This window comes from Scyliorhinus torazame, chromosome 7, assembly GCF_047496885.1.
Source record: "Scyliorhinus torazame isolate Kashiwa2021f chromosome 7, sScyTor2.1, whole genome shotgun sequence".
Classification (NCBI taxonomy): Eukaryota; Metazoa; Chordata; class Chondrichthyes; order Carcharhiniformes; family Scyliorhinidae; genus Scyliorhinus; species Scyliorhinus torazame.
Window position 1 is genome coordinate 132,515,013 of NC_092713.1, and position 27,951 is coordinate 132,542,963.

Here is a 27,951-nt window from a genome sequence, read left to right on the forward strand (position 1 = left end):
CAATTTGATGCTTTTCAAGAGTTTTACTGAGATTGGATTAGAATACTACACGCACTTCTGATTATTACATTTAAAAATCTTTCAGCATAAAGGTAGCAAGTAATTGTTACAACAGATAAGGGAATAATTCAGTACTGGATTAATTACAATGCATGGTTCAGAATGTTTAAAACAAATTAGAAATTTAAAGCAATTTACTTTGTAATACATTTAAAAAACACAGAATGGAATGACATTCTAAAAACTAAGCAGTCTAGAATATATCTTTAGGATGATTGATGATTTATAAGCCTGGAACCAGGGGCAAAATTCTCCCCCAACGGCGCGATGTCCGCCGACTGGTGCCCAAATCGGCGCCAATCAGACGGGCATCGCGCCGCCCCAAAGGTGCGGAATGCACCTCAATGTCGGGGCTAGGCCGGCGCCGGAGGGATTTCCACCCCGCCAGCTGGCGGAAATGGCGTTTGTTGCCCCGCCAGCTGGCGCAGAAATGCGGCGCATGCGCGGGAGCGTCAGCGGCCGCTGACAGTTTCCCGGCGCATGCGTGGGAGCGTCAGCGGCCGCTGAACGTTTCCCGCGCATGCGCAGTGGGGAGAGTCACTTCCGCCTCTGCCATGGTGGAGGCCGTGGCGGAGGCGGAAGGGAAAGAGTGCCCCCACGGCACAGGCCCGCCCGCGGATCGGTGGACCCCGATCGCGGGCCAGGCCACCGTGGGGGCACCCCCCTGGATCAGATCGCCCCGCGACCCCCCAGGACCCCGGAGCCCGACCACGCCGCCTGGTCCCGCCGGTAAATACCAGGTTTAATTTACGCCGGCGGGACAGGCAATTTCTGGGCGGGACTTCGGCCCATTCGGGCCGGAGAATTGAGCGGGGGGTCCCGCCAACCGGCGCGGCCCGATTCCCGCCCCCGCCCAATCTCCGGTACCGTAGACTTCGGCGGGGGCGGGATTCACGGCGGCCAACGGCCATTCTCTGACCCGGCGGGGGGTCGGAGAATGACGCCCCCCGTGTCTTAACCAGTAACTCATACACTTGAAAAAAAATTCCATGTATGAATGTCAGACACTGACAGAATTTCATAAAATGCAATGCCGTACAGTGACAAAACAACTGACAGCACCAGCACCAGGTGGTTGTATGAAAGCACAAGTTACTATTAACAATTTTGGGAAATTGGGGGGGTAAGAAACATTTTACCATGGCCTCCTTCTTCTTTTCTACCGTCTCCCTCATTGTCTGTATTTCTGAGTTCAGTTGTTCTGGGCATTCCACAATCAGAGGCTTGAGATGTGCTTGGATTTCTTTTGCATTAGCCATGTCCAATTTTATCTGGCCCTTTTATTATCAAATAAAACTGGATTAGGAACAAAAAAACCACAATTGTACAACAATTCAGATTTTGGTAAAGGCATTGTACAGAATAATCTCAATACTACAGGCAGTCCTTGACTTTACGGCGTTCGAGTTAGGATGAATGGCACTTATGACATTTATAAATTCACACCATTTTAAATTTATGACATTGGTTCTGACGTTACGACTCCACACCAGCCCATCTTTAATTTTTTTTTTAATAAATATATTTTATTAAAGTTTTTCGATCAACCAGGAATTTTCAATTTTTTCAACTTTGTAACAGTAAATACATTGATCGTTTTTAAAATAATATATTAACTAACGGCAAGTGCCAACACAAATAAGAAACAAAAAGAAATAGTGACATTGAAAAGATAAACATGAACAGCAAATATATAACAACACACAAAAAAAACCCGAAGACCCGAATGCACCCTCCCCTCTCCCACCCCCCCCTTGGTTGCTGCTGTTGTCGTTCCTATTTTCCCTTATCGCTCTGCGAGATAGTCGAGGAACGGTTGCCACCGCCTGGTGAACCCTTGGGACGAAACTCTTAGTGCGTACTTTATCCGCTCCAATTTTATAAACCCTGCCATGTCATTTATCCAGGCCTCCACGCCCGGGGGTTTAGCTTCTTTCCTCATAAGTAGAATCCTTCGCCGGGCTACTAGGGACGCAAAGGCCAAAACATCGGCCTCTCTCGCCTCCTGCACTCCCGGCTCATCTGCAACCCCAAATATAGCCAACCCCCAGCCTGGTTCGACCCGGACCCCCACCACCTTTGAAATCACTTTTGCCACACCCACCCAGAACCCATGCAATACCAGACATGACCAAAACATGTGGGTGTGGTTCGCAGGGCTTCCCGCGCACCTATCCTCCACCCCAAAAAACCTGTTCAATCTTGCCCCCGTCATATGCGCCCTGTGTAGTACCTTGAATTGGATCAGGCTGAGCCTGGCACACGAAGACGAGGAATTTATCCTACTTAGGGCGTCTGCCCACAGCCCACCATCAATCTCTTCCCCCAGCTCCTCCTCCCATTTTCCCTTCAGTTCCTCTATCATCGTCTCCCCCTCGTCTCTCATTTCCCTGTATATATTGGACACCTTACCGTCACCCACCCATGCCCACAAAATCACTCTGTCCTGGATCCCTTGCGCCGGGAGCTGCGGAAATTCCCTCACCTGTTGCCTCACAAATGCCCTCACTTGCATATAACGAAATGCATTCCCAGGTGGCAACCCGTATTTTTCTGCCAGTGCTCCCAGACTCGCGAACGTCCCGTCCAAGAACAAGTCCTTCAGTTTCGCAATTCGTGCTCGCTGCCAAGATTGAAAACCCCCGTCTATCCTTCCCAGGACGAACCTGTGGTTGTTCCTTATCGGGGACCACACTGACGCCCCCGTCACTCCCCTATGTCGTCTCCACTGCCCCCAAATCTGCAGAGTCGCCACCACCACTGGGTTTGTGGTGTACCTATACGGGGAGAACGGCAGCGGCGCCGTCGCCAGTGCTTTTAAGCTAGTTCCCCTACAGGATGCCATCTCCAGCCTTTTCCACGCCGCTCCTTCTTCTTCCCTCATCCACTTACATATCATAGACACGTTAGCGGCCAATAATAATCACTCCGACTCGGCAGTGCCAATCCCCCTCTATCTCTACTGCGCTGCAGGAACCCCCTCTTTACCCTTGGGGTCTTTCCGGCCCACACAAAGCTCATGATGCTCCTGTCCACCTTCTTAAAAAAGGTCTTTGTAATCAGTATGGGGAGGCACTGGAACACAAAAAGAAACCTCGGGAGGACCACCATTTTAACCGCCTGCACCCTGCCCGCCAATGACAGGGGCACCATATCCCACCTCTTAAAGTCCTCCTCCATCTGCACTACCAGTCGTGTCAAGTTAAGCTTATGCAAGGTTCCCCAGTCCCTGGCCACCTGGATCCCTAAATACCGGAAATCTCTTGTTACCCTCCTCAGCAGCAGCTCGTCTATTCCCCTGCCCTGTTCCCCGGGGTGCATCACAAACAGTTCACTCTTCCCCATATTCAGTTTGTATCCCGAAAACTCTCCAAACTCCCCGAGTGTCTGCATTATCTCAGGCATCCCCTCCACTGGGTCCGCGACATATATCAGTAGATCATCCGCGTATAAAACAACAAAGAACAAAGAACAAAGAAATGTACAGCACAGGAACAGGCCCTTCGGCCCTCCAAGCCCGTGCCGACCATACTGCCCGACTAAACTACAATCTTCTACACTTCCTGGGTCCGTATCCTTCTATTCCCATCCTATTCATATATTTGTCAAGATGCCCCTTAAATGTCCCTATCGTCCCTGCCTCCACTACCTCCTCCGGTAGTGAGTTCCAGGCACCCACTACCCTCTGCGTAAAAAACTTGCCTCGTACATCTACTCTAAACTTTGCCCCTCTCACCTTAAACCTATGCCCCCTAGTAATTGACCCCTCTACCCTGGGGAAAAGCCTCCGACTATCCACTCTGTCTATGCCCCTCATAATTTTGTATACCTCTATCAGGTCGCCCCTCAACCTCCTTCGTTCCAGTGAGAACAAACCGAGTTTATTCAATCGCTCCTCATAGCTTATGCCCTCCATACCAGGCAACATTCTGGTAAATCTCTTCTGCACCCTCTCTAAAGCCTCCACATCCTTCTGGTAGTGTGGCGACCAGAATTGAACACTATACTCCAAGTGTGGCCTAACTAAGGTTCTATACAGCTGCAACATGACTTGCCAATTCTTATACTCAATGCCCCGGCCAATGAAGGCAAGCATGCCGTATGCCTTCTTGACTACCTTCTCCACCTGTGTAGCCCCTTTCAGTGATCTGTGGACCTGTACTCCTAGATCTCTTTGACTTTCAATACTCTTGAGGGTTCTACCATTCACTGTATAATGACACCCGATGTTCTTCTCCTCCTCTAAGTACCCCTCTCCACTTCCTAGAGCCCCTCAGCGCTATGGCCAATGGCTCAATTGCCAACGCAAACAGTAACGGGGACAGGGGGCACCCCTGTCTTGTGCCCCTATATAGTCGGAAGTAGTCGGGGCGTTGCCTGTTCGTAATCACACTTGCCATCGGGGCCCTGTACAGGAGCCAAACCCATCTAATGAACCCCCCTCCAAATCCAAATCTCTTCAGCACCTCCCACAGGTAGTCCCATTCCACTCTATCAAATGCCTTCTCTGCATCCATAGCCACCAGTATCTCCGCCTCCCCCTCCGGTGGGGGCATCATCATCACCCCCAACAACCTCCGTATATTGGTATTCAATTGCCTCCCTTTAACAAATCCTGTTTGGTCACCATGCACCACCCCAGGGACACAGTCCTCTATCCTTGTCGCCATCATTTTGGCCAATAACTTGGCATCTACGTTCAGGAGGGAGATAGGCCTGTATGACCCGCACTGCAGCGGGTCTTTGTCTCTTTTCAGGATCAGCGATATCGTCGCCTCCGACATCGTCGGGGGTAGTGTCCCCCTTTCCATAGCCTCATTGAAGGTTCTCGCCAGGAGTGGGGCCAGCAGGTCCACATATTTCCTGTAGAATTCCACCGGGAACCCATCTGGTCCCGGGGCCTTCCCTGCCTGCATGCTCCCGATTCCTTTTACCACCTCCTCTACCTCAATCTGCGCTCCCAGTCCTGTCCTCTCCTGCTCCTCAACCTTCGGGAACTCCAACTGGTCTAGGAAGTGCATCATTCCCTCTTTCCCTTCCGGGGGTTGGGCCTTATACAGCCTCTCGTAGAATACCTTAAATACCCCGTTCACCCTCTCCGCTCTCTGTTCCATCCTTCCCTCCTCGTCTCTAACTCCTCCGATCTTTCTCGCCGCCCCCCTCTTCCTAAGTTGTTGGGCCAGCAGTCGGCTCGCCTTCTCTCCGTATTCATACTGTACTCCGTGTCTTCCTCCACTGCGTCTCCGCCTTACCCGTGGTCAACAAGTCAAAGTCCGTGTGTAGTCTCCGTCTTTCCCTGTATAGCCCTTTGTCCGGAGCCACCGCATATTGCCTATCCACCCTCAGAATCTCCCCAATCAGTCTCTCCCTTTCTTTACCCTCTTGTTTCCCCTTATGGGCCCTTATGGATATCAGCTCCCCTCTCACCACCGCCTTCAGCGCCTCCCAGACTACTCCCACCTGGACCTCTCCGTCATCATTGACCTCTAGGTATCTTTCAATACATCCCCTCACCCTTCCACATACCCCCTCGTCCGCCAACAGTCCCATGTCCAATCTCCAAAGTGGGCGTTGCTCCTTTTCCTCACCAAGTTCCAGATCTACCCAATGTGGGGCATGATCTGAAATGGCTATAGCCGAGTACTCCGCTCCTGCCACCTTCGGGATCAGCGCCCTTCCCAGGACAAAGACATCTATCCGGGAGTACACTTTATGGACGTGGGAGAAGAAGGAAAACTCTTTACTCCTCGGTCTAGTGAATCTCCAGGGATCCACTCCTCCCATCTGCTCCATAAAGCCCTTAAGCACCTTGGCCGCTGCCGGCCTCCTCCCGGTCCTAGATCTGGACCGGTCCAGCCCTGGGTCCAGCACCGTATTGAAGTCCCCCCCCATTACCAACTTTCACATCTCCAGGTCCGGGATGCGCCCCAACATACGCTTTATAAAGTTCGCATCATCCCAGTTCGGGGCATATGCGTTCACCAGCACCACCGCTTCACCTTGCAATCTGCCACTCACCAACACGTACCTACCCCCACTGTCCGCCACTATGGTCTTCGCCTCAAACGATACCCGTTTCCCCACCAGTATTGCCACCCCTCTATTTTTTGCATCCAAGCCAGAGTGGAATACCTGTCCCACCCATCCTTTTCTTAATCTGACCTGATCCGCCAGTTTCTGGTGCGTCTCCTGAAGCATAACCACGTCTGCCTGTAGCTTCTTTAGGTGCGCAAATACCCTTACCCTCTTAATCGGCCCATTCAACCCTCTCACGTTCCACGTGATCAACCGGGTTGGGGGGCTCTTTATCCCCCCCCCATCGTCGACTAGCCATCCCCTTTTTTAAACCAGCTCCTCACCCGGTTCCCACGCAACCACTTGTCCCCCAGACAGCGCCCTCCCGTCCCGATCATCCCATCCCGTAACAGCTCACCCTTCCCCTTAGCAGCAGCAACCCAGATAATCCCCCCCCCCCCCCCCACTAAATCCCGCTCTAGCTTGATTGCACCCCCCATATTGCTTCCCGGAGTCAGCAAACTCTGGCTGACCTCGGCTTCCCCCGTTTATCCTTAGCCTCCCTGCGTGTGAGGCCCCCTCGTTCCTACGCCCCCTTTTCCCGCCAGTTTCCATAGCGCGGGAACAAAGCCCGGGCTTCCCTCTTGGCCCCGCCCCTATTGGCGCAGCTCCCTCTCTCCTTCTCCATCCCCTTCCCCACCGGCGCCCACATTTCTTCGTGTCCCCCCCCTTCGAGGGGAAAAAATTCCCCCATCTGATTTACAATTCCTTGCCACCACCTCGCTTCATTCCAAACATCCTTTCCCAAATCTAGTCCAACTTCTCCTCTTGAATGAATGGCCACGCCTCCTCTGCCGTCTCGAAGTAGTGGTGTTTGCCCTGGTGTGTAACCCACAGTCTTGCCGGCTGCAACATTCCGAATTTCACTTTCTTCCTGTGGAGCACCGCCTTGGCCCAATTGAAACTCGCACTCCAATCTTGGTAGACGCGGATCACCGCGTTCTCCCATCTGCTGCTCCGTGTCTTCTTAGCCCATCTCAGGACCATCTCCCTGTCCTTGTAGCGGTGGAATCTCACCACTATTGCTCGCGGTATTTCCCCTGCCTTTGGTCTTCTCACGAGGACCCGGTACGCTCCCTCCACTTCCAGGGGGCCCATCGGGGCCTCAGCTCCCATTAAGGTATGGAGCATCACGCTCACGTACGCCCCAACGCCCGCTCCCTCTGCCCCTTCGGGAAGACCCAAAATCCTTAAGTTCTTCCTCCTCGAGCTATTTTCCAGGGCTTCCAATCTCTCCATATATCTCTTGTGTAGCGCCTCGTGCGTCTCCGTCTTCACCACCAAGCCCTGTATCTCGTCCTCATTTTCGGCAGCCTTTGCCTTCACTCCACGGAGCTCCATCTCTTGGGTCCTTTGCGTCTCCTTCAGCCCCTCAATCGCCTGCAGCATCGGCGCCAGCACCTCCTTCTTGAGCTCCTCCACACATCGCCGGAGGAACTCCTGCTGTTCCAGGCCCCATACCAACTGGGCTCCCTCAGCCGCCATCTTGTTTCTCCCTTCTCTTCTCTGCCACTGCTCCAGAGGATCCTCCACAATCTGGCCACTACTATCACTTCTTTCCATCCACACCCGGGGGGGACTCCTTCCTATGTCGCCTCACACTGGGTTTAGCCTTTGAAAATTTCCGTTGGGCTCCCGATAAGAACCCAAAAGTCCGTTGAAACAGGAGGTGCCGAAACGTGCGACTTAGCTGGTCATCGCCGCACCCAGAAGTCTTTAATATTTTTATTACCCACATACACTACTGCTTATATTCGTAAATGCAGTCTTGTCTTAAATAGTCAAACAATCCAGCATACAGCAGTACGTATTGGGTCGCTGACTCCGAAAATGCTCAAAAAGTTGTGAAATCTGCTGCCAAACGTCAGGCTCCATGCACCCTCCATTCATCAGACCGTAACTCAGGGCTGGAACGACGGGCAATCACCAGCTGGTTAAACAGCTCGCCATCTACAGGGATTGGTTACTGTGGCCTGCTGGCAGTTCGCTGCCTGGCCAACCTACAACCCAGAAAGCGGAGAACGGTTTTCGGCGAATAATTTTGGCATGCCGCATTCTGGGGTTGCCAGCTCGGCTCGAGCCAAAACCAAGGCAGCCGCACCTCGGGGAGTCTGCCGGTAGAGATTTGAATGCATCGGGACGAATATCTAAAATCCACTGGAACAGCTCACAATTTGCTGGTAAAAATTATGTCCTGTCTAACTGATGGAATTTGCATGTGGGTTTAGAGCCCAGTACCCTGGGGGGCATATTCTGGGTGCCGGACTTGCAGACAGGAACAGGGGTAGATGTTTTTGCCTTTGCCTCGTTGATCGCTCGCAGGCTGGTCCTGTTGGGGAGGAGGTCAGTTTCCCCACCCTGTGCCTCGGTGTGGCTGGGGGATTTAATGGAGTTCTTGCACTTGAAAAAGGTGAAATCTGCTCCGAGAGGGGCAAGTGAGGAGTTTCATAAGAGATGGGGTTTATTTATACTACATTTCAAGGAGCTGGTTACTGTCAGCAGCTAGAGGAACGGGGAGGGGTAATGGGGGAGTTCATTGGTTGGGTTTCAGGATGACATGTTTGGGGTTGTATGTTGGTTTTAAATACTTGAAAAAACAATTAATTTTTAAACTCAAATCAGATGCAAGTACAAGGAAAGAAGACTATGACTTCCATTTGCTTACATAAAGTAATTGCTTACATAGAAGATAATTTCAAAACTAGTTAAATTTACTCATAAGTATGTGTTTATCTGTTCTTCTTGCACGCAAGTAATCCTAGGCAAACAAAATAGCTCATCTGAACATCACAGTGAACTGGCAGATGATGTTGCCATGTTCTTTATTGGGATCATTCAACTTCATCTGCAGGTAAGAATTTCCATTTCACTTGAAAAATATGAAACTTTGAAGGCAAATAAAGGTCACATACAAGCGAGTGTGATAGCAATTATTGGTGTGATACAAAATCTTCAAATCATTAGTGCCTTGCTTGGGAGACTTCTTACAATCATATTCCACATATCTACATACAAAATATAAACATAATTTAAATACTAATTTTTCAATAGTTGTCCAAAATTAAAAATAAATTAGGATGCGCTTACTAGCGTTTTGTTTCGTTCTGCAATTTCAGCTTTCAGTTGTGTGGTTGCATCTTGAATGGAATTCTGAACAAAACATAAAAACAGTGGTACAATTTCATTTGTATGGTTTATAACAGGGCTATTTCCAAGATGCAGCCCGTAAGTCAAATTGGGCTTGAATACACTGATTCAGTCAGCTCTTTGTGGAAATCCAACTTCAGCATCTTTTGAGTGCATAGGTCCTTTGTGAGATTCTGCAAGGCAAGTTAAGGCGGAGGACCAATAAATTGTCACGGTAGCAAATGGGAGATTCGGTATCATGAAAGGTGAAGGACAATTGCCACGAGTGACCGATATAAATGCTCCCAACATGGAGACTTCCGGGTGCGGCTATGCAGAGCTAGGTCGCATATTCGGTAGCTCCCGCTTGGAACGGACTTTTGGGCTCTTTTACAGGGCCCCCACGGCATTTGTTTGACATTTCTCGGTGTGGCAAGAAGACTGCAACATTCCCCTGACAGTGTCCCCCAGGAATGTTATGTCTTTTGGTTACCAGACCCGACAGAAACAGTAAAAGATTTGGCTTGAGCAGCAGGAATAGACAAAAGCCTCTTCCAGCATGCAGGCGGGGGAAGGGCAAGCTTAAAGCTGCAAGCTGACCTGAGGGCCTTTATCAAAGTTGAATTCTAGCAGCAGAGGGAACAACTGTGAAAAGATCTCACCAAGGCCACTGAAGAAGCAGGGACGAGGCTACCGGTGGCGGCCATGGAGGAGTAGGTCGCGCATTCGGCAGCTCCCATCTGGAACGGACTCTTAGACCTTTTTCAGGAGTTTCCACAGACATTTTGGGGCAGATTGGTGAAGCGAACACTGCCAAAAGGATTCCCTCTCGAGACTTCCGGTTGCGGCTATGCGGAGCTAAGTCGCACATTCGGCGGCTCCCGCAAAAACGGACTTTTGGGTTCTTTTCAGGGCCCCCAAGGGCACTTTTTCGACGTTTCCCGGTGTGGGAAGGAGTTAATAACAGCTCTCCGTCAGTATATGGCTTTAACTAGGAGTGTGGTGACAAAAAAGGTGGTGGTGGACCAGAAGAAGGGAGGGAAGGACAAAATGGCGGCAGGCGGAGACCAGGCAGCGTGAAGGCAGTGTGCGGAGGAGCAACAGGAGGGTATCCAGCGCTGCCTCAGAGATTAAAACGGACCTGCTAGAGCCGATGAAGGCTTCTATTGATAAGCTGCTGGAGACACAGACGGCCCAGGGGGTGGCGATCCGAGAGGCTCAACAGAAGATCTCTGATAATGAGGACGAGAGCTTAGTCCTGGCGGTAAAGGTGGAGGCGCACGAGGCGCTCCACAAGAAATGGCAGGAGCGGTTCGAGGAGATGGAGAATCGGTCGAGGCGGAAGAATCTGCGGATTCTGGGCCTCCCGGAGGGGCCGGACGTGGGGGCCTATGTGGTCACCATGTTAAACCCGCTGATGGGAGCGGGGTCCTTCCAGGGGCCCCTGGAGCTGGAAGGGGCCCATAGAGTGTTGGCGAGGAGGCCCAAGGCTAACGAGCTTCCGCGGGCGGTGCTGGTGCGGTTCCATCGGTTTGTCGATCGGGAGTGTGTGCTCAGGTGGGCCAAGAAGGAGAGGAGCAGCAGGTGGGAGAACGCGGAGGTTCGGATATATCAGGACTGGAGTGCGGAGGTGGCGAAGAGGAGGGCCGGGTACAATCGAGCGAAGGCGGTGCTGCACAGGAAGGGGGTGAAGTTTGGCATGTTGCAGCCGGCGCGACTGTGGGTTACCTACAAGGACCGGCACCATTATTTTGAGTCTCCGGAGGAGGCGTGGGCCTTTGTTCAGGCCGAGAAGCTGGACACAGACTGAGGGTCGGGATGGGCGATTGGGGACTGCGGTGGATATGTTATGCCTATTTTTGGTTCGGGGGGGGGGGTGGGCCTTTGCATTGTTTTGGGTTTCTTTTTCTCTGTGTTTTTCTCTTTCGGGTTGGGGAGGGTGGATGGGGCGGGTTGGGCACTGTTTTGGTTGGTGGCTGGGCCTGGTAGGTACAGAGCGCGGGATTTTTTCCCGCGCCGAAGACTGGGGGGGGGGGAGGGGGGGGCGGGACCGGGGCGGGAAAGCGAGGATTGTTTCCCGCGCTTAGAACGGAGGAGGAGAGCCTGAGAATCGAGTTGCTGCTGCTAAGATCAAGGAGGAGCTGGAGCGAGTGGGGTGGGTCGAGACGGGGGTATGTCGCTGTGGGGAACGGGCGCGTGGCTGGCCAAGGAGGAGTCATGGCTAGTCGGCGGTTGAGGGGTGCGGGTAGCCCCCTGATCCAGCTGATAACCTGGAATGTAAGGGGACTGAATGGACCGGTTAAGTGGACCCGCGTGTTCGCGCACCTGAAGGGGCTCAAGGCGGATGTGGTTGTGCTCCAGGAGACACACCTGAAGGTGGCAGACCAGGTAAGACTGAGGAAAGGGTGGGTAGGTCAGGTGTTTCACTCGGGGCTAGATGCCAAAAATCGAGGGGTGGCGATCTTGGTGGGAAAGAAGGTGTTATTCGAGGCGTCGAGCATTGTGGCAGATAATGGCGGTAGGTACATAATGGTAAGTGGTAAGTTGCAGGGAGAGAGGGTGGTGCTGGTCAACGTGTACGCCCCGAACTGGGACGATGCGGGTTTTATGCGGCGTATGTTGGGTCGGATCCCAGACTTGGAAGTGGGGGGCCTGATAATGGGGGGAGACTTTAACACGGTGTTGGATCCTGCACTGGATCGCTCCAGGTCTAGGACGGGTAGGAAGCCGGCGGCGGCGAGAGTGTGGAGGGGATTTATGGACCAAATGGAAGGGGTGGACCCTTGGAGATTTGCAAGGCTGGGGGCGAGGGAATTTTCATTCTTCTCACATGTCCATAAGGCTTATTCTCGAATTGACTTTTTCATTTTGAGTAGGGCGCTGATAGCGAGAGTAGAGGATACCGAGTATTCGGCAATAGCCATTTCGGACCACGCCCCGCATTGGGTGGACTTGGAGATGGGAGGAAAGGGACCAGCGCCAGCTGTGGCGCTTGGAGGTGGGGCTGTTGGCGGACGAGGAGATGAGCGAGCAGGTCCGAGGAAGTATAGAGAGGTACTTGGAGACCAACGACAACGGGGAGGTCCGAGTGGGGATGGTATGGGAGGCACTGAAGGCGGTGGTGAGGGGAGAGCTGATCTCCATCAGGGCCCACAAGGAGCGGAGGGAGCGGGGGGGAGAGGGAGAGGCTGGTGGGGGAGATGGTGAGGGTAGACAGAAGGTATGCGGAAGAACCTGAGGAAGGATTGTTGAGGAAGAGGCGCAGCCTCCAGGCCGAATTCGACCTGGTGACCACCAGGAAGGCGGAGGTGCAGTGGAGGAAGGCCCAGGGGGCGGTCTACGAGTATGGGGAAAAGGCAAGCCGGATGCTGGCGCATCAGCTTCGGTAGCGGGACGCAGCTAGGGAGATCGGGGGAGTTAAGGACAGGGGAGGGAGCGTGGTGCGGAGTGGGGTTGGCATCAATGGGGACTTCTACGAGGAATTGTACCGATCCGAGCCCCCACGGGTGGAGGGAGGGATGGGCCGTTTCCTAGACCAATTGAGGTTTCCAAAGGTGGAAGAGGGACTGATGGCGGGACTGGGGGCCCCGATTGGGCTGGAGGAGCTGATCAAAGGGATAGGAAGCATGCAGGCGGGGAAGGCACCGGGGCCGGACGGTTTCCCGGTCGAGTTCTATAAAAAATATATGGACCTGTTGGGCCCGCTGTTAGTTAGGACCTTCAATGAGGCAAGGGAGGGGGGGGCTTTACCCCCGACGATGTCCCGGGCACTGATCTCCTTGATCCTGAAGCGGGACAAGGATCCCCTGCAATGTGGGTCTTACAGACCGATTTCCTTGCTAAATGTAGATGCCAAGGTGCTGGCGAAGGTCTTAGCCACGAGGATTGAGGATTGTGTGCCGCAGATCATCCATGAAGACCAGACGGGGTTTGTGAAGGGGAGACAGTTGAACGCGAATGTGCGGAGGCTTTTGAACGTTATCATGATGCCTGCGAGGGAGGGGGAGGCGGAGATAGTGGTGGCGATGGACGCTGAGAAAGCCTTCGATAGGGTACAGTGGGGGTACGTGTGGGAGGTGCTGAAGAGGTTCGGGTTTGGGGAGGGGTTTGTCAGGTGGGTTAGGCTGTTGTATGAGGTCCCGATGGCGAGTGTGGCCACAAATAGGAGGAGGTCCGAGTACTTTCGGTTGCACCGAGGGACGAGACAGGGGTGTCCCCTGTCCCCCCTGCTCTTCGCACTGGCGATTGAACCCCTGGCTATGGCACTGAGAGAGTCGGGGAACTGGAGGGGGTTGGTGCGGGGTGGGGAGGAGCATAGGGTGTCGCTTTATGCGGACGACCTGCTGCTGTATGTGGCGGACCCGGTGGGAGGAATGCCAGAGGTAATGAGGAACCTTAGGGAATTCGGGGACTTTTCGGGGTACAAGCTCAATATGGGGAAGAGCGAGCTGTTCGTAGTTCAGCTAGGGGACCAGGAGAGGGGGATTGGCGAGCTCCCACTAAAAAGGGCGGAGAGGAGCTTCATATATTTGGGGGTCCAGGTGGCCAGGAGCTGGGGGGCCCTGCATAGGCTTAACTTTACAAGGCTGGTGGAGCAAATGGAGGAGGAGTTCAAGAGGTGGGACGCGTTGCCGCTGTCCCTGGCGGGTAGGGTGCAGTCAATCAAAATGACGGTGCTCCCAAGGTTTTTGTTCCTGTTCCAGTGCCTCCCCGTGTTTATCCCGAAGGCTTTTTTCAGGCGGGTTAACAGGAGTATAATGGGGTTTGTGTGGGTGCGAGGGACTCCGAGGGTGAGAAGGGGGTTCCTGGAGCGGAGTAGAGATAGGGGGGGGCTGGCGCTGCCCAACATCTGTGGGTACTACTGGGTCGCCAATGCGACAATGGTGCGCAAGTGGGTGATGGAGGGGGCTGCATGGAAGAGGCTGGAGACGGCGTCCTGTGTGGGTACGAGTCTGGGGGCGCTGCCAAAGGCGCCGCTGCCACTCCCTCCAAGGAGGTATACCACGAGCCCGGTGGTGGCGGTGGGGGCCCTCAAAATTTGGGGGCAGTGGAGGTGGCATAGGGGGGAAGTTAGGGCCTCGGCGTGGACCCCATTACGGGGGAACCACCGGTTCGCCCCAGGAAGAACAGGTGGAGGGTTTTCGGGGTGGCACAGGGCAGGGATACGAAAGTTGGGGGATCTGTTTGTGGACGGGAGGTTCGCGAGCTTGGGTGAGCTGGAGGAGAAGTACGGGCTCCCCCCGGGGAACACCTTCAGGTACTTACAGGTAAGGGCGTTTAGCCAGACGGCAGGTGGTGGAATTCCCACGGCTACTGCCACACACCGTGCAGGACAGGGTGCTCTCGGGGGGGTGGGTGGGAGTGGGGAAGATCTCGGAAACTTACCAGGTGATGCAGGAGGAGGAGGAGGCCTCGGTGGTGGAGTTGAAAGGTAAGTGGGAGGAGGAGATGGGAGAGGAGATCGAAGGGGGGACGTGGGCAGATGCCCTAGGGAGGGTGAACACTCTTTCTCTTCATGCGCGAGGCTCAGCCTCATACAGTTTAAGGTGCTGCACAGGGCACACATGACCGGGACAAGGATGAGCAGGTTCTTTGGGGGTGAGGACAGGAGTGTTAGGTGCTCAGGGAGCCCAGCAAATCACACCCATATGTTCTGGGCATGCCCAGCGCTGGAGGAATTTTGGAAGGGCGTAGCGAGGACGGTGTCGAGGGTGGTAGGATCCAGGGTCAAACCGGGCTGGGGGCTCGCAATATTTGGGGTGGCAGAGGCGAAAGAGGCCGGAATTCTGGCCTTTGCGTCCCTGGTAGCCCGGCGAAGGATTCTCCTTCGGTGGAAAGATACGAGGCCCCCAAGCGTGGAATCCTGGATCAGCGATATGGCAGGGTTCATTAAATTGGAGAGGGTGAAATTCACCTTGAGAGGGTCGGTACAAGGGTTCTTTAGGCGGTGGCAACCGTTCTTAGACTTTCTGGCAGAACGATAGACGTTGGTCAATGGCAGCAGCAGCTCCCGGGGGGGGGGGGGGGGGGGGGGGGGGTTTAATTTATTTTTGTTTATGTTATTTACACTGGAAGGGTCTGAGGGGGTGTATACACCTGTTGTGTTAAGTCGGGGTGTTAATGTTAATTTATTATTTAGGTACAGGGGGTGGAGGGGGGGTTTGGGGGATTGCTTTTTTAGATTGTGTTTTGTACTTAACCCTGTTGGGTTCTTTTTTCTTTCTCATTTTGTTATTGATATTTTATGAAAACCTTTAATAAAAATTATTTTTTTAAAAATAAATGCTCCCAACATTTGACTCCATGGAAAATAATTCAGAAGTGATTAGGTTAAGAATATGACTCTTAAAGCTGATCAAGTTGTTGGACCTGATGACATACAGCCCAGTGTTAAATAAAATGGGTTATATGTTATGCCAGCCACTGGTTCATATATTTAAACAACTCACTTTGGTCTGTAGTCTGGCGGCACGGTGGCATCGTGATTAGCACAGCTGCCTCACGGCGTTGAGGACCCAGGTTCGATCACGGCCCCCGGTCACTGTCCGAGTAGAGTTTGCACATTCTCCCCGTGTTTTTGAGTGTCTCACCCCCACAACCCAAAGATGTGCAGAGTAGTTGAATTGGCCGTACTAAATTGCCCCTTAATTGTATAAATAAATAAATAATTGGGTACTCTGAATTTATTTTTATTAAAACAACTTTGGCCTGTAGTCATTCCAATGAATTGGCAGGAAGTCCACGTAGCCCCAATATTAAAGTGGGTAAATCAGACCATAGGAATTATAAGCCATTTACTTTGGTGTCAGTTGTAGGGACAGTAATATAAGTCATAATCAGAGATGCTTTCGGTGATCACATTGTGTACCATAAAGTTGTTTGCCCATAAAACAAGAATCAAATGGTAATTTTGAATAAGTGCTCTTTGGTACCAACTTGAGTGACTACTCAAAACATTGCAGAAACTCAGTAGTGACAGGAAACAGCAGTAGCTTTAGAAAGCAAATAATCATTCTGAAATCATTGACCAATCCCTTTTGAGAATCCAATACTTAATTTGCTCTTCTTTGTTATTTCTGTAGTAATTGCAGGTCATTTGTTACAACTATTCTCTCCCTTTTCCTTCAGATTTATTTACTTTCATATTTAACAAAACTGATTAACTGCAGAAAACCTGGCAGCAAAATTTAGATCCATTATATCTGGCAAATATTAAATAGAACGAAGTGCAGAAACAGGCCAATTGGCATAACTAGTCAATGCTGATGTTTATGTTCCACATGAGACTAAGACAGCAGGTTCTAGCAACAGTCCTAAATATAGATAGCAACATGAGAGGGGAGGAATTAAGTGACGGTTAAGTACAAATGAATGCCAATCAGATCATGGAAATGAGGATGCAGTATCCATAGTTTTGTGGTAAGTCAGAGGATGCTACAAGATGTATTCCTCATTGTGGTATGTATGTAAATAAGTTTAGGTTACATTTTCTCTATATTAGTTCTGGAGTATTACCTCTTAAAAAAACTCCAGTAAATCAGGTGATTTAATCATATTGAAGTTCAAATTCTAAAACAGAACATTGTTGCCTGATTCACAACCTAACCCAACCTCCCACCCTTAGATTTCATAGGGGACTTCCGGTGTCAACATGTAGGTGGAGGTCGCACGTTGGGTGGCTCCTCCTAGAGCTTTCGTTTTTTGGCCCTTTTCACCCAGATTTGAGGGGAAATTTTATATGATTGATCTCAAGGAAAGATGCGGCAACGAAAGGGTGTCAGAAAAGCAACAGAAAATACGGATTGAAAAGGTGTGAGCGATAGTGTGCTTGAGAGCTCGAATTAGGTGCGGAGTTCTGTGGGAGGAAAGATGGTGGGAGCAAGCTTGCCGGGTGGGGCTGCGTCCATTACAATGGACAAGCTCGCTGAGGTGATGCCGCTGGAATTTGAACGCAGTTCACCAAGCATTTCAATAGGCATCAGAAGGAGATGACGGCCTCGCTCAAGGAGTTCGTAGATGATACGCTGACCCCGATAAAGGAGGCTCCTGGGAAGAGGTCAATGGTGGTGCGGGAGCAAGGAGAGGTGTTGAAGGGGGTGGTGGAGGCATTGTCGCGGCACAGCGATCAGTTCACCTCAATGGAAAGGAGCTGCGGAAGGTGGACGAGAATAATAAAGGGCTCAGAGCCAAAGTGGGGGACCTGGCGAACAGGTCACGAAGGCAGAATCTGCAGATCTGAAGGGTTGGAGCACTGGAGGCCGACTGAGTACTTTGCGGAGTTGTTCGCCAAGTTGTTGGGTAAGGAAGAGGAACCCCCCTCTATGAGCTGGATAGGGTTCACCGGTCGCTCCGGACCAAGCCAAAGGCGAATGAACCACCAAGAGCTGTGATAATCTGCTTTCATAGCTACCAGGTGAAGGAGAAAGTGCTGAGATGGGCAAAGCAGAATCGAGAGGTGAAGTGGGAAGGCAGTGGTATTCGTAAATACGAAGATGTCATGGTGGAGCTGGCAAGATGGTGGTGGCCTTCAACAGGACACAGGAGGCGTTGCACAAGAGCAACCATGTGGTTTGAGGTGGTCTACCTAGAGTTAAGGCATACACACAACTCCACGGACTACTACTCTGAGACAGGGGAGACGATTGTGAAGGCTGAAGGACTGGGACTCAATAGAATATGGACTTCATTTTTCTTCATGTGTTGGTTGTGAGGGGATGGTTTTGGAATATTGGGGTAATGTGTTGGAATTAGTTACTCTTTGTTTGGCCGTCTATTATGTTGGATTGTTTGGAAAGATTAAGTATGGGGGTCTTTATGTTGGTTTTTCGGTATTGTGTATGTGTGTGTGTGGGGGGGGGCGCTCTGCCAGGGGCCACTTCGCTAGCAAATGCAAGTTGGCTTGTGAACGGGAATGAGGTAGTGTTGTTGGTGGGTGTGGGGCCGCGGCCATCGGAACCTGTGTGGACCAGTTTCGATGGGCCTGGGCGGTGTGAATGGTGGAGGGGGGATTATGCAGAGAGAAGTGGTTTCGAGGGGAAGTGGCTGGAGGGTTTCTGGGAAGAGGGAAGAGGGGGGGGGGATGGGTTGGGTCCCACTTTCTGGGCAGGGCGAGCAGTGATCATGACTGACGGGCCAGGGAGGGGGGACCACGGTCCGAATGGTAATGTGGAACGTGCAGGGGTTGGGTGGACCGCTGAAGTGAGCGGCAGTGCCCTCGCATTTGAACAGCTTGAGAGTCTACATAGTGCAGTCGCAGGAGACCCACTTGAGGGTGAAGGACGAGGTGGGTTTTGGCTGAGCTGGGTGAGTCAGTTGTTCCCCTCGGGCTTTAATAACAGGGCTCCAGGGGAGAGCTAATCGATACGGAGGCTAAGAAGAGTTAGGTTTCAGATGGAGCAGATGGTGGCAGAACAAGGGGGCATTAACGTTACAGTAACGGGTGCTTTGGAGGGGGGGGCTGGTGGTGTTGGTCAGCGTGTATGCCCCGAATTGGGATGACATAGGGTTTATGAAGAGGATGGTGGCTGCAATACGAATTTGAATACGCACTAGTTAATTCTGGGTGGGAACTTATCCGAAGTTGGATCGGTCTAACCATGGCGATTTCTGCATCCACGGTGTAGTGAGTATTCCTTCTTTTCACCGGTGCATAATGTGTACTCAGGGATCTACTTGTTTATTAGGGGGAAGTCATTGTCGCCGATTGTTATTTTGGATCATGTTCTGCATTTGGTGGATGTGGTCTTGGGAGGATGTGAAGCCACAGACCAGCGTGGAGGTTGGATGTGGGGCTGCTTGCAGACCTGAATTCTTGTGCAAAGGTGGGAAAGGTGATTGATGACTGTGGGGTTCAATAGGAACGGGGAAGTCCTGCCATCGGTGGTCTGGGAGGCACTGAAGGCGGTGGTAAGGGGCGAGATCATCTCATTTAAGTCTCAGGTGGACAGGGAGGCAAGAGAGGAGCGCAGCAGCTGTTGGAGGAAATCTTGGAAGTGAATGGAAAGTATGTGGAGGATCCCATTCCAGAACTTCGAGTGAGGAGAAAGGAATTGCAGGCACGGTTAACCTTCTGTCCACACAAAAGGCGTTCCGGCAGTTAAGTCAGGCGAAGGGGGTGGTATATGAATATGGGGAGGCGAACAGTCACTTGCTGGTGGGCCAGATCCGCCGTCAGGCAACTGCACAAGAGATTATTCTGGTTCGGGATGGGGCAGGGGAATTGGTGATGGCGCTGCAGGAGGCAAACAAGGCATTTGAGGAATTTTCTAAAACACTGTGTAGGGTATGGGCGACTTTTTTTTTGGGGGAGGGGGGGTTGTGGTGTCCTAGAGTAGGAGAGTCCAGGGCTGGGATTGAGGAGGTTCGGGAGGCGATAGGGAAGATGCAAACAGGCAAGGCGCCGGGGTCAGATGGATTCCTGAGTTTTATAAAAAGTTTTGGATAGACTGGCGTCGCTGCTGGTGGAGATGTTTCAAGATGCTTTGGCTAAGGGAGCACTCCCAGAGACGATGGGACATGCATCCATTTTGCTTTTTTTCAAAAAAGGATAAGGAACCAATGGAGTGTGGGTAGTATAGGCCAATATCTCTGCGAAAAGTGTATGCCAAGATTCTTGCCAAGGTGTTGACGCTTAGGTTGGAAGTGTGCCTCCTGCAAGTGATTGGACAAATCAGATGGGTTTTGTGAAAATAGGCAGTTGGCCTCAAACGTGCCGCGTTTGTTAAATGTGATGCTTTCTCCAGCAGAAGGGAAGGACACGGAGGTGGTGGTGGTGGCATGGACACGGAGAAGGCATTTAACCGTGTAGTGTGGAGATATTTGTTTGCAGTGTTGGAGAGGTTTGGGATTGGGCCTAGGTTTGTGCCGTGGGTCAAATTGTTATAAAGAGAACCAAAGGCGAATGTGCGCAAGAATGAGGTGAATTTGATGTACTTTTGGTAACATAGGGGAACAAGTTAGGGGTGTCCCATGTCCTCCCTCCTGTTTGCGCTGGCAAAAGAGCCCTTGGCCATTGCGTTGAGGTGCTTGGATAAGTGGAAGGGGATAGTGAGGGGGGTATGGAGCACAGGGTGTCTTGTATGCAGATGATTTGTTCTACATCTCCAACCTGGGTTCTTGGGTGGGCAGCACGGTAGCACAGTGGTTAGCACAGTTGCTTCACAGCTCCAGGGTCCCAGGTTCCATTCCATTGGGTCACTGTCTGTGCGGAGTCTGCACGTTCTCCCAGTGTCTGCGTGGGTTTCCTCCAGGTGTTCCGGTTTTCTCCCAGTCCAAAGACGTGCAGGTTAAGTGGATTGGCCATGCTAAATTGCCCTTAGTGTCCAAAAAGGATTGGTGGGATTACTGGGTTACCGGGATAGGGTGGAGATGTGGGCTTGGGTAGGGTGCTCTTTCCAAGGGCCGGTGCAGACTCGATGGGCCAAATGGCCTCCTTCTGCAGTATAAATTCTATGATTCTATATAATGGGGCTGCTCAGGAGATTCGGGCTTTTTCAGGTTATAAGCTGAATCTGGAAAAGAATGAATGATTTTTGGTGTCTTCTCTGGGGGCAGGAGCTGGTTTGGAGGGGTGGAGGTTGCTATTTTGGATGATGACTACCCACTTTTGGTATTTGGGGCTGCAGGCAGCTCAAAACTGGGCCCAGCTCCGTAAATTGAATTCCAGCAAATCCGTCTTGACCCAGCCCACTGGGCTCATGAAATTCAATTTACAGAGCCAGGTGCAGGCGATTCGGAAAACGGTGCTTCAGAGAGGGCAGCAGCCAGGGGGCCTGGCCCTTCTGAACCCGAGTATTATTATTGGGCGGTGAACGCTGAGAAAATGCGGGGTTAAAGTAGGGAGTCAGAGGCTGTGTGTGTGAAGATGGTGGCAGGCTCTTTTAATGGGTCGAGGTTGCGGATGTTGGCAGTGGCGCCGCTCCTGTTTGCCCCAGGGAAATATTCGGAGAGTCTAGTGGTGGTGGCCATGTTGAAGATATGGAGGCAATTTTCGCACCACTTTAGGTTAGGGGCAGGGTCAAAGTCGATGCCAATCTAAGGGAATCATGGGCTTGAGCCGACATGGCTGGATGCTAGGTTTCCAGGATGGGAGCAGCGGGGTGGGGGTGATGGAAGGTAAGAACTTATTTCTACAATAGCGATTCTCACGTTTGGAGGAGCTGATGGGGAGGTTTGGGATTCCGCAGCAGAGGCCTTTTAGGTATATCCAGGTGCGGGATTTCTCGACTTTTCCGGTGCATCATCCTATTTGTTGTTGGAGGGGGTGCTGTCAGTGATGGGGCTGGGGGGTAGGGTGTGTGCGGTTATCTTGGTGATCTACAGGAGGATTTTGGAGGAGGATTGGTGTCGCTGGAGGGGATTAAGGCCAAGTGGGAGGAGGTGCCGGGGATGTGGTGTGAGGTGCTGTGGATGGCGAATGCCTCAACCTCATATGTGAAGCTGGAGTAGGTACAGCTCAAGGTAATAGTACTTACAGTGTAGTACTTACAGCGCACCTGATGAAGCTGAGGATGAGCCGGTAGTTTGAGGAGGTGGAGGTGGAGGGCATTTGTGAGCAGTCTGGGAGGGCCCGACCAATCATGTACATTTGTTCTGGTTCTGCCCGAAGTTGGAGAAATTCTGGAGGTCGCTTTCCAGCACTATGTCGGCGATCCTTCATATGGATTTGGAGCCCAGTCCCTTTGGGGCCATATTTGGGGTGTCGGACTTGCCGGCGCTTCAGATGGGAGCGGGAGCAGATGTTTTAGCCTTCAGCTCGATGATTACTCGCAAGCGGATACTTTTGGGGTGGAGGTCAGTCTCTCTGACCTGTGCCTCAATATGGCTGGGGGACTTGATGGGACTCCTGTACTTTAAGTTCATTTGGGTGGGTTGGGCGGGGGGTGGGGGTGGGGTGGGGGGGGGAGTGAGCGGTTCCACAAGAGATGGGGTCTGTTTATATGACACTTTAAAGAACTGTTTTCCGTCAGCTGCTGAGGTGTGGGGTTGGGGGGGGGGGGGGGGGGGGGGGTTGCGTTTTCTCTGATTTATTGGGGTATTGAAGGATGGGGGATGGGGGATGGTGGTTTGGGGTTTTTTAAGTTTGTTGTTTTACTTTGTTGTGTAGTACATTTAAAATGTTTGTTTTTTTTAAATTTAAATATATTCCCCAAAAAACCATTAAATTTCATCCCACATTTTTACACCTTCCTTCCCTTCAATTCATCTATTTTCTTCTTTTTTAAAATAAATTTAGAGTACCCAATTCTTTTTTTCCCAATTAAAGGGCAATTTAGCTTGGCCAATTCACCTACCCTGCACATCTTTTTGGGTTGTGGGGGTGAGACCCACGCAGACACGGGAGAATGTGCAAACTTCACTCGGACAGTAATCCAGGGCCGGGATCGAACCCAGGTGCTGGGCGCCATGAAGCAGCAGTGCTAACCACTGCACCACCGTGCTGCCCCCGATTCAGCTATTTTCTGCCTGTGGGAATTTGGTGTGCACCTGGCTGCAGTATTCTACAGAATAGTAATTATTCTCTTAAAATTAATTGGTTATGGAGCACTTTAGGATTCAAGCAGTATTAAGTCATGTTATTTCTGCGTATTAGTACAGAGGGAGAATCTGCACATACCTTATTGAACTAGAGCATACTTACTTGTTTGAGACGATATTCATGGTTTAGGACTTGTTGCAATTCTGAAATGTCCGCAGACAGCAAGTCAATCTTTGCCTTTTGTTCAGGTGGTATGGTACTGCCAAAATTAATGGTTTCTGACATGAATTGGTTTTATATCTCTATGAAATTTACACATAGTTTTATCGGATCATGGAAACCAAATTCAGAGTACACAGAAGTAATACAGTAGGTACCAATCTATTTCACTGTACTTTTAAAAATAGGTGGCTCAAGTGGCAGTTCTTCAGTTAAAAACCTGTTCATAAAATGCTGGATCAAGATACAAATTTACCAGTCTAAATATGCCACCAAATTGCTCAGTTTTGCGATGCCATACTTGAAGAGCCAATTAATACTTTACATTAAAACATAGGATAAAAATTAATTTACATAACCAGATACCTGTAGGATATCAACAGCAGTATAATTACTGAGGTAATATTTGTAAATGCAGATTTTTTCAAAAAATAAAAAATAGCAATATGCTGAGAAGATGTGGGGCCGGATTCACCATTTAAGAGACGAAGTACTGATGCCAGGACTGAATCGATGACGTTCTACGACCACTGAAGCGGCGCCAGTCCTGGAGCAATTCAGAATGCGTTAATGGGTGCCACGTGGAACCAGAGCAGTTCCAATGAAAAATAGTGTCCGATTCACCAAGGTCAGGATTGACACTCGAGAGGCTGACAAGCTGCAGCCGCATTTCAGCACTCCACACCGAACACACACTCATTCCAGCCAACAAGATGGCAGCAAGAAGAGCAGCACCAGAGTGGGAAGGAGGCTGCCACTCGATGCCGTACACCAGGCTTAGGCACAGATGGCAGAGGCTGTGAACGCTGTGGGCCTCACGGCCAGGACTGGACAGCAGTGCCAGAAAAAGCTATTAGACCTCCTCAGGGCGCCGGTGAGGGCAGTCACTGAGGCAGAGTTTGGTATCAGGGAACCAAATGAGCCTCCACTGAGTTTCAGTGTCCCTATAACACGTGGCGAAGAAGCGGGCCCTTCTGTTTCCCCCGCTCCAGCCCCGCTGAAGGTGGGCACGTCCAGGGCCCCCAGGTCAGCCATGGTACACCCCTCTCATTCCACTCCCCACCCACGCCACACCAGGGGTTGGGTGGGATCGTCTGATGGAATAGCCAGCTGGCATTGGATTGGATTTGTTTATTGTCATGTGTACCGAAGTACAGTGAAAAGTATTGTTCTTCGCATAGTTTCAGACAGATTCCATACATGAAAAGTAAATACATGGAGATAAACTAAAATACACAATGCAAATGGTGGCACAGTAGTACAGTGGGTAGCACTGACGCTTCACAGCTCCAGGGTCCCAGGTTCGATTCCAGGCTTGGGTCACTGTCTGCAGAGTCTGCACGTTTTCCCCGTGTCTGCGTGAGTTTCCTCCAGGTGCTCCAGTTTCCTCCCACAGTCCAAAGATGTGCGGATTAGGTGAATTGGCCATGCTAAATTGCCCTTAATGTCCAAAGGGTTGGGTGATGTTGCTGCGTTACAGGTATGGGGCGCAGGTGTGGGCTTAAATCGGGTGCTCTTTCCAAGGGCCGGTGCAGACTTGATGGGCTAAATGGCCTCCTTCTGCACTGTAAATTCTATGTCTTTTCAAATACATAGACACATGCATCAGGTGAAGCATACAGGAGTGTAGCACTACTCAGTCGAGAAGATGTGTGAAGATATCAGGTCAGTCCATAAGAGGGTTGTTTAGGAGTCTGGTAACAGCAGGGAAGAAGCTGTTTTTGAATCTGTTCGTGAATGTTCTCAGACCTTTGTATCTCCTGCCCGATGGAAGAAGTTGGAAGAGTGAATAAGCCGGGTGGGAGGGGCCGTTGATTATGCTGCCCGCTTTCCCAAGGCAGCAGAAGTTGTAGACAGAGTCAATGGATGGGCGGCGGATTTGCGTGATGGACTGAGCGATGTTCAAGACTCTGTCGTTTCTTACAGTCTTAAGCCAAGCAATTGCCATACCAGGCTGTAATGCAGTCAGATAGGATGCTTTCTATGTTGCATCTGTAAAAGTTGGCAAGAGTCAATGTGGACATGCCAAATTTCCTTAGTTTCCTGAAGAAGTATAGGCGCTGTCGTACTTTCTTGGTCGTAGCGTCGACCTGGGTGGACCAGGACAGATTGCTGGTGATGCGCACACCTAGGAATTTGAAGCTGTCAACCATCTCCACTTCGGCCCCATTGTACGATACTTTGTTTCCTGAAGTCAATGACCCGCTCTTTAGTTTTGCTGACATTGAGGAGAGATTGCTGTCATTACAGCACTCCTCTAGGTTCTCTATCTCCCTCCTGTATTCTGACTCATCGTTGTTTGAGATCTGACCGACTACGGTTGTGTCGCCAGCAAACTTGTAGATGGAGTTGGAGCCAGATTTTGTCACGCAGTCGTGTGTGTATAGGGAGTATAGTAGGGGGCTAAGTACGCAGCCTTGTGGGGCCTCTGTCTTGAGGACTATCGTGGAGGTGTTGTTGTTTATCCTTACTGATACTATGTATCAGAAAGCCGAGGATCCAGTTGCAGAGTGAGGAGCCAAGTCCTCGGTTTTGGAGCTTTGATATGAGCTTGGCAGGGATTATGATGTTGAAGGCAGAGCTGTAGTCAGTAAATAGGAGTCTGATGTAGGAATCCTTGGCGTCGAGATGTTCTAGGGATGTGTGTAGCGCCAGGGAGATGGCGTCTGCTATGGACCGGTTGTGGCGGTATGTGAATTGAAGTGAATCTAGGCATTCTGGGAGTATGAAGTTCATGTGCCTCATGACCAACCTCTCGAAGCACTTCATTACGATCAATGTCAAGGCCACCGGGGTAAGATGGTCGCACCGCCGTTGGCCAGGACCCCTAGTCACCCAACCTGGTGGTGATTAGAGTGTCCCATGTGCACCGGCCCAGGTGCACACGTTGTGTGGCCTCCTCTCCATGCCCTGACCAATCTGGTTTCCCTCACATCTTCCTCATCGGACTATGCCAGGCGTTCATCCCCCTCAATTTCATGGAGGATGCAGCAGGCCACCACAATGTGGCAGTCCCTCCTCGCGCTATATTGGAGGGTCCTTCCAGAGTGGTTGAGGCACCTGAACCGCATCTTCAAGGCGCAGTGCATTCGGGTCATAGAGTACAAAAGCAAGGAAATTGTGTCAAACATGTATGAAACACTGAATCGTCCTCAACTGTTATGTCTAATTCTGGATACCACACTCGGAAGGATGTAAAAGTGTTAAGAGAGGGTGCAAAAACTATTCCTGGGAGAAAAGAAGGTTGAGGGGAGGTTTGATAGAAGTATTTAAAATCACAAGATATCTGGGCCGAGTAGATGGGGAGAATTCTTCCCAGTGGGAAGAATTGAGAACCCAAGGCACAGATTTAAGGTAATTGGCAAAAGAGGTAATGACATGAGGAAAGTCATTTTCATGCAGTGAATGGTTGGGATCTGCCTGAGTGAGGTGCGATCGAAGCATTGAAGAGGGAATTGGTTTATTACCTGAAAAGGAAGAATGTGCAGGGGTATGGGAGAAGTTTGGGGAGTGGCACTAGGCTAACTACTTCAGAGGGCCAGCAGAGTTGGCCAATTGACCTCCTCCTGTGCTCTAATCATTCAATGATTCTATGAAAATACTGCTGTGCTTGTACATTGACTGAAGTACCATGGGCAGGATTCTCAGTTGGCTGACGCTGGAATTGGGAAATGCAATTGGTCTCGATCCACATTGAACCTGATATATTGTGCCGAATGGGCATACAGGGCCTCAGTGATGGCACGGATGCATCTGTGCACCAAGGTCTGCAAGATCCCAGACAGGTCACCACTCGGTGCCTGGGTGGACTCCATAACGAAAATGTCCAGGGCGACCGTCACCTTGATGGTCACCGCGGGACGAGTTGTGCTCCCCCTTACCCCCGCGTTTCCAGGTGCGCCATAATCTGACAGATATGCCATGCTGTCCCCCTGCTCAGCCGGAGTCTTCAATGACATGCTGGCCCGGTAGGTCCTTGAATGACAGGCACTGCCGGTACACACTAGGCCTAATTCCGCACCTCCTACTTTGCCTGTTGGGCAGCCAGATCTCCATCCTCACCGGCTGGCTCCTGGTCCTCTGGGGCAGGCTCCGCTGCTGCAAGTTCCTCCCCAAGCAGCTCCTGCTCATACAGCCTCAGTGCATCGCCACTGCTGCAGCAGCTTGGGTGATAGTAACTATTCAGAGTTGAATTCCAACATCCATTGTCTATAGGGGATGAAAGGCAGACATGTTAGCATGGTACGTACCCCCGTGCCCAATCAGGTCCAAGGGGTTACACTGTGGCCCTGGTCTGCACTGCAGCCCCTGCCCCCACATATTCCCTTCCCCTCTTCTCCATCCCCACGCCCGGCCGTCCCACGGCACTCTGTCCTCCGCATCGCACCCCTGGCCCCATCGGTGCCCGGCACCACAGAGGCCTCTGGCCCCGGCACCCTTCCCTGTCGGCAGGGGTACCGGTGGCTAACGTTACCCATGCCGGCGGAGGTTCTGTGGATCTCATCCGGCGTCCTCCTGTAGGGGCTACCATGTGTGTTCCCCTTGGGAGGGCCGCGTGATGCCCTGCCAGTGGCTGGCGCACGGTTGCGGGTTGGATGGGGTCGAGGGAGGGTTTGGGGTGTGGGGAGGGCAGGAGTGGACCCATATGGCCGGTGTTGCTCTACTCAACCACTGGCCCAGCGGGCGGTCAGTGGGGTGCACAGCAGGGTGGCTATCTTGCAGGCCACGGCAATCCGTGCCTGGACACCCTGATCCCAGAGGGGTCATCCTGATGTGAAGACCCATACCCATGCCACCTCCCGTTACTCCTCCCCGCCCTGGCAGACGCACCCCAACACCCCTCCCCAGCCCCTGCCATGCCAGTGGCAGGACCAGCAGCCCATGGTCACTCCCCTGGGAACATGAGCTACCTCCGCTCTCTCCCTCAACAGCCACTGCGCCTGTTTCCCGATGTTTTAAGTCATAAGTGAGCCTTGCAGTCAGTAATTCCTCCT

The 27,951-nt window shown here is 51.6% G+C and overlaps 1 protein-coding gene across 3 annotated transcripts in view; it reads right to left on the reverse strand.

The window, feature by feature from the left end:
- nuf2 (UF2 component of NDC80 kinetochore complex) overlaps window positions 1–27,951 on the reverse strand; it is an 83,301-nt gene that overhangs the window by 17,188 nt on the left and 38,162 nt on the right. For all 3 annotated transcript variants that reach the window (XM_072511498.1, XM_072511497.1, XM_072511499.1), the window contains exons 8-10: window positions 22,901–22,997; window positions 9,223–9,285; window positions 1,200–1,337 (exon numbers count right to left, since the gene is read on the reverse strand). In XM_072511498.1, the coding sequence (XP_072367599.1) occupies window positions 1,200–1,337; window positions 9,223–9,285; window positions 22,901–22,997 (298 nt within the window). The remainder of the gene's footprint in view (window positions 1–1,199; window positions 1,338–9,222; window positions 9,286–22,900; window positions 22,998–27,951) is intronic.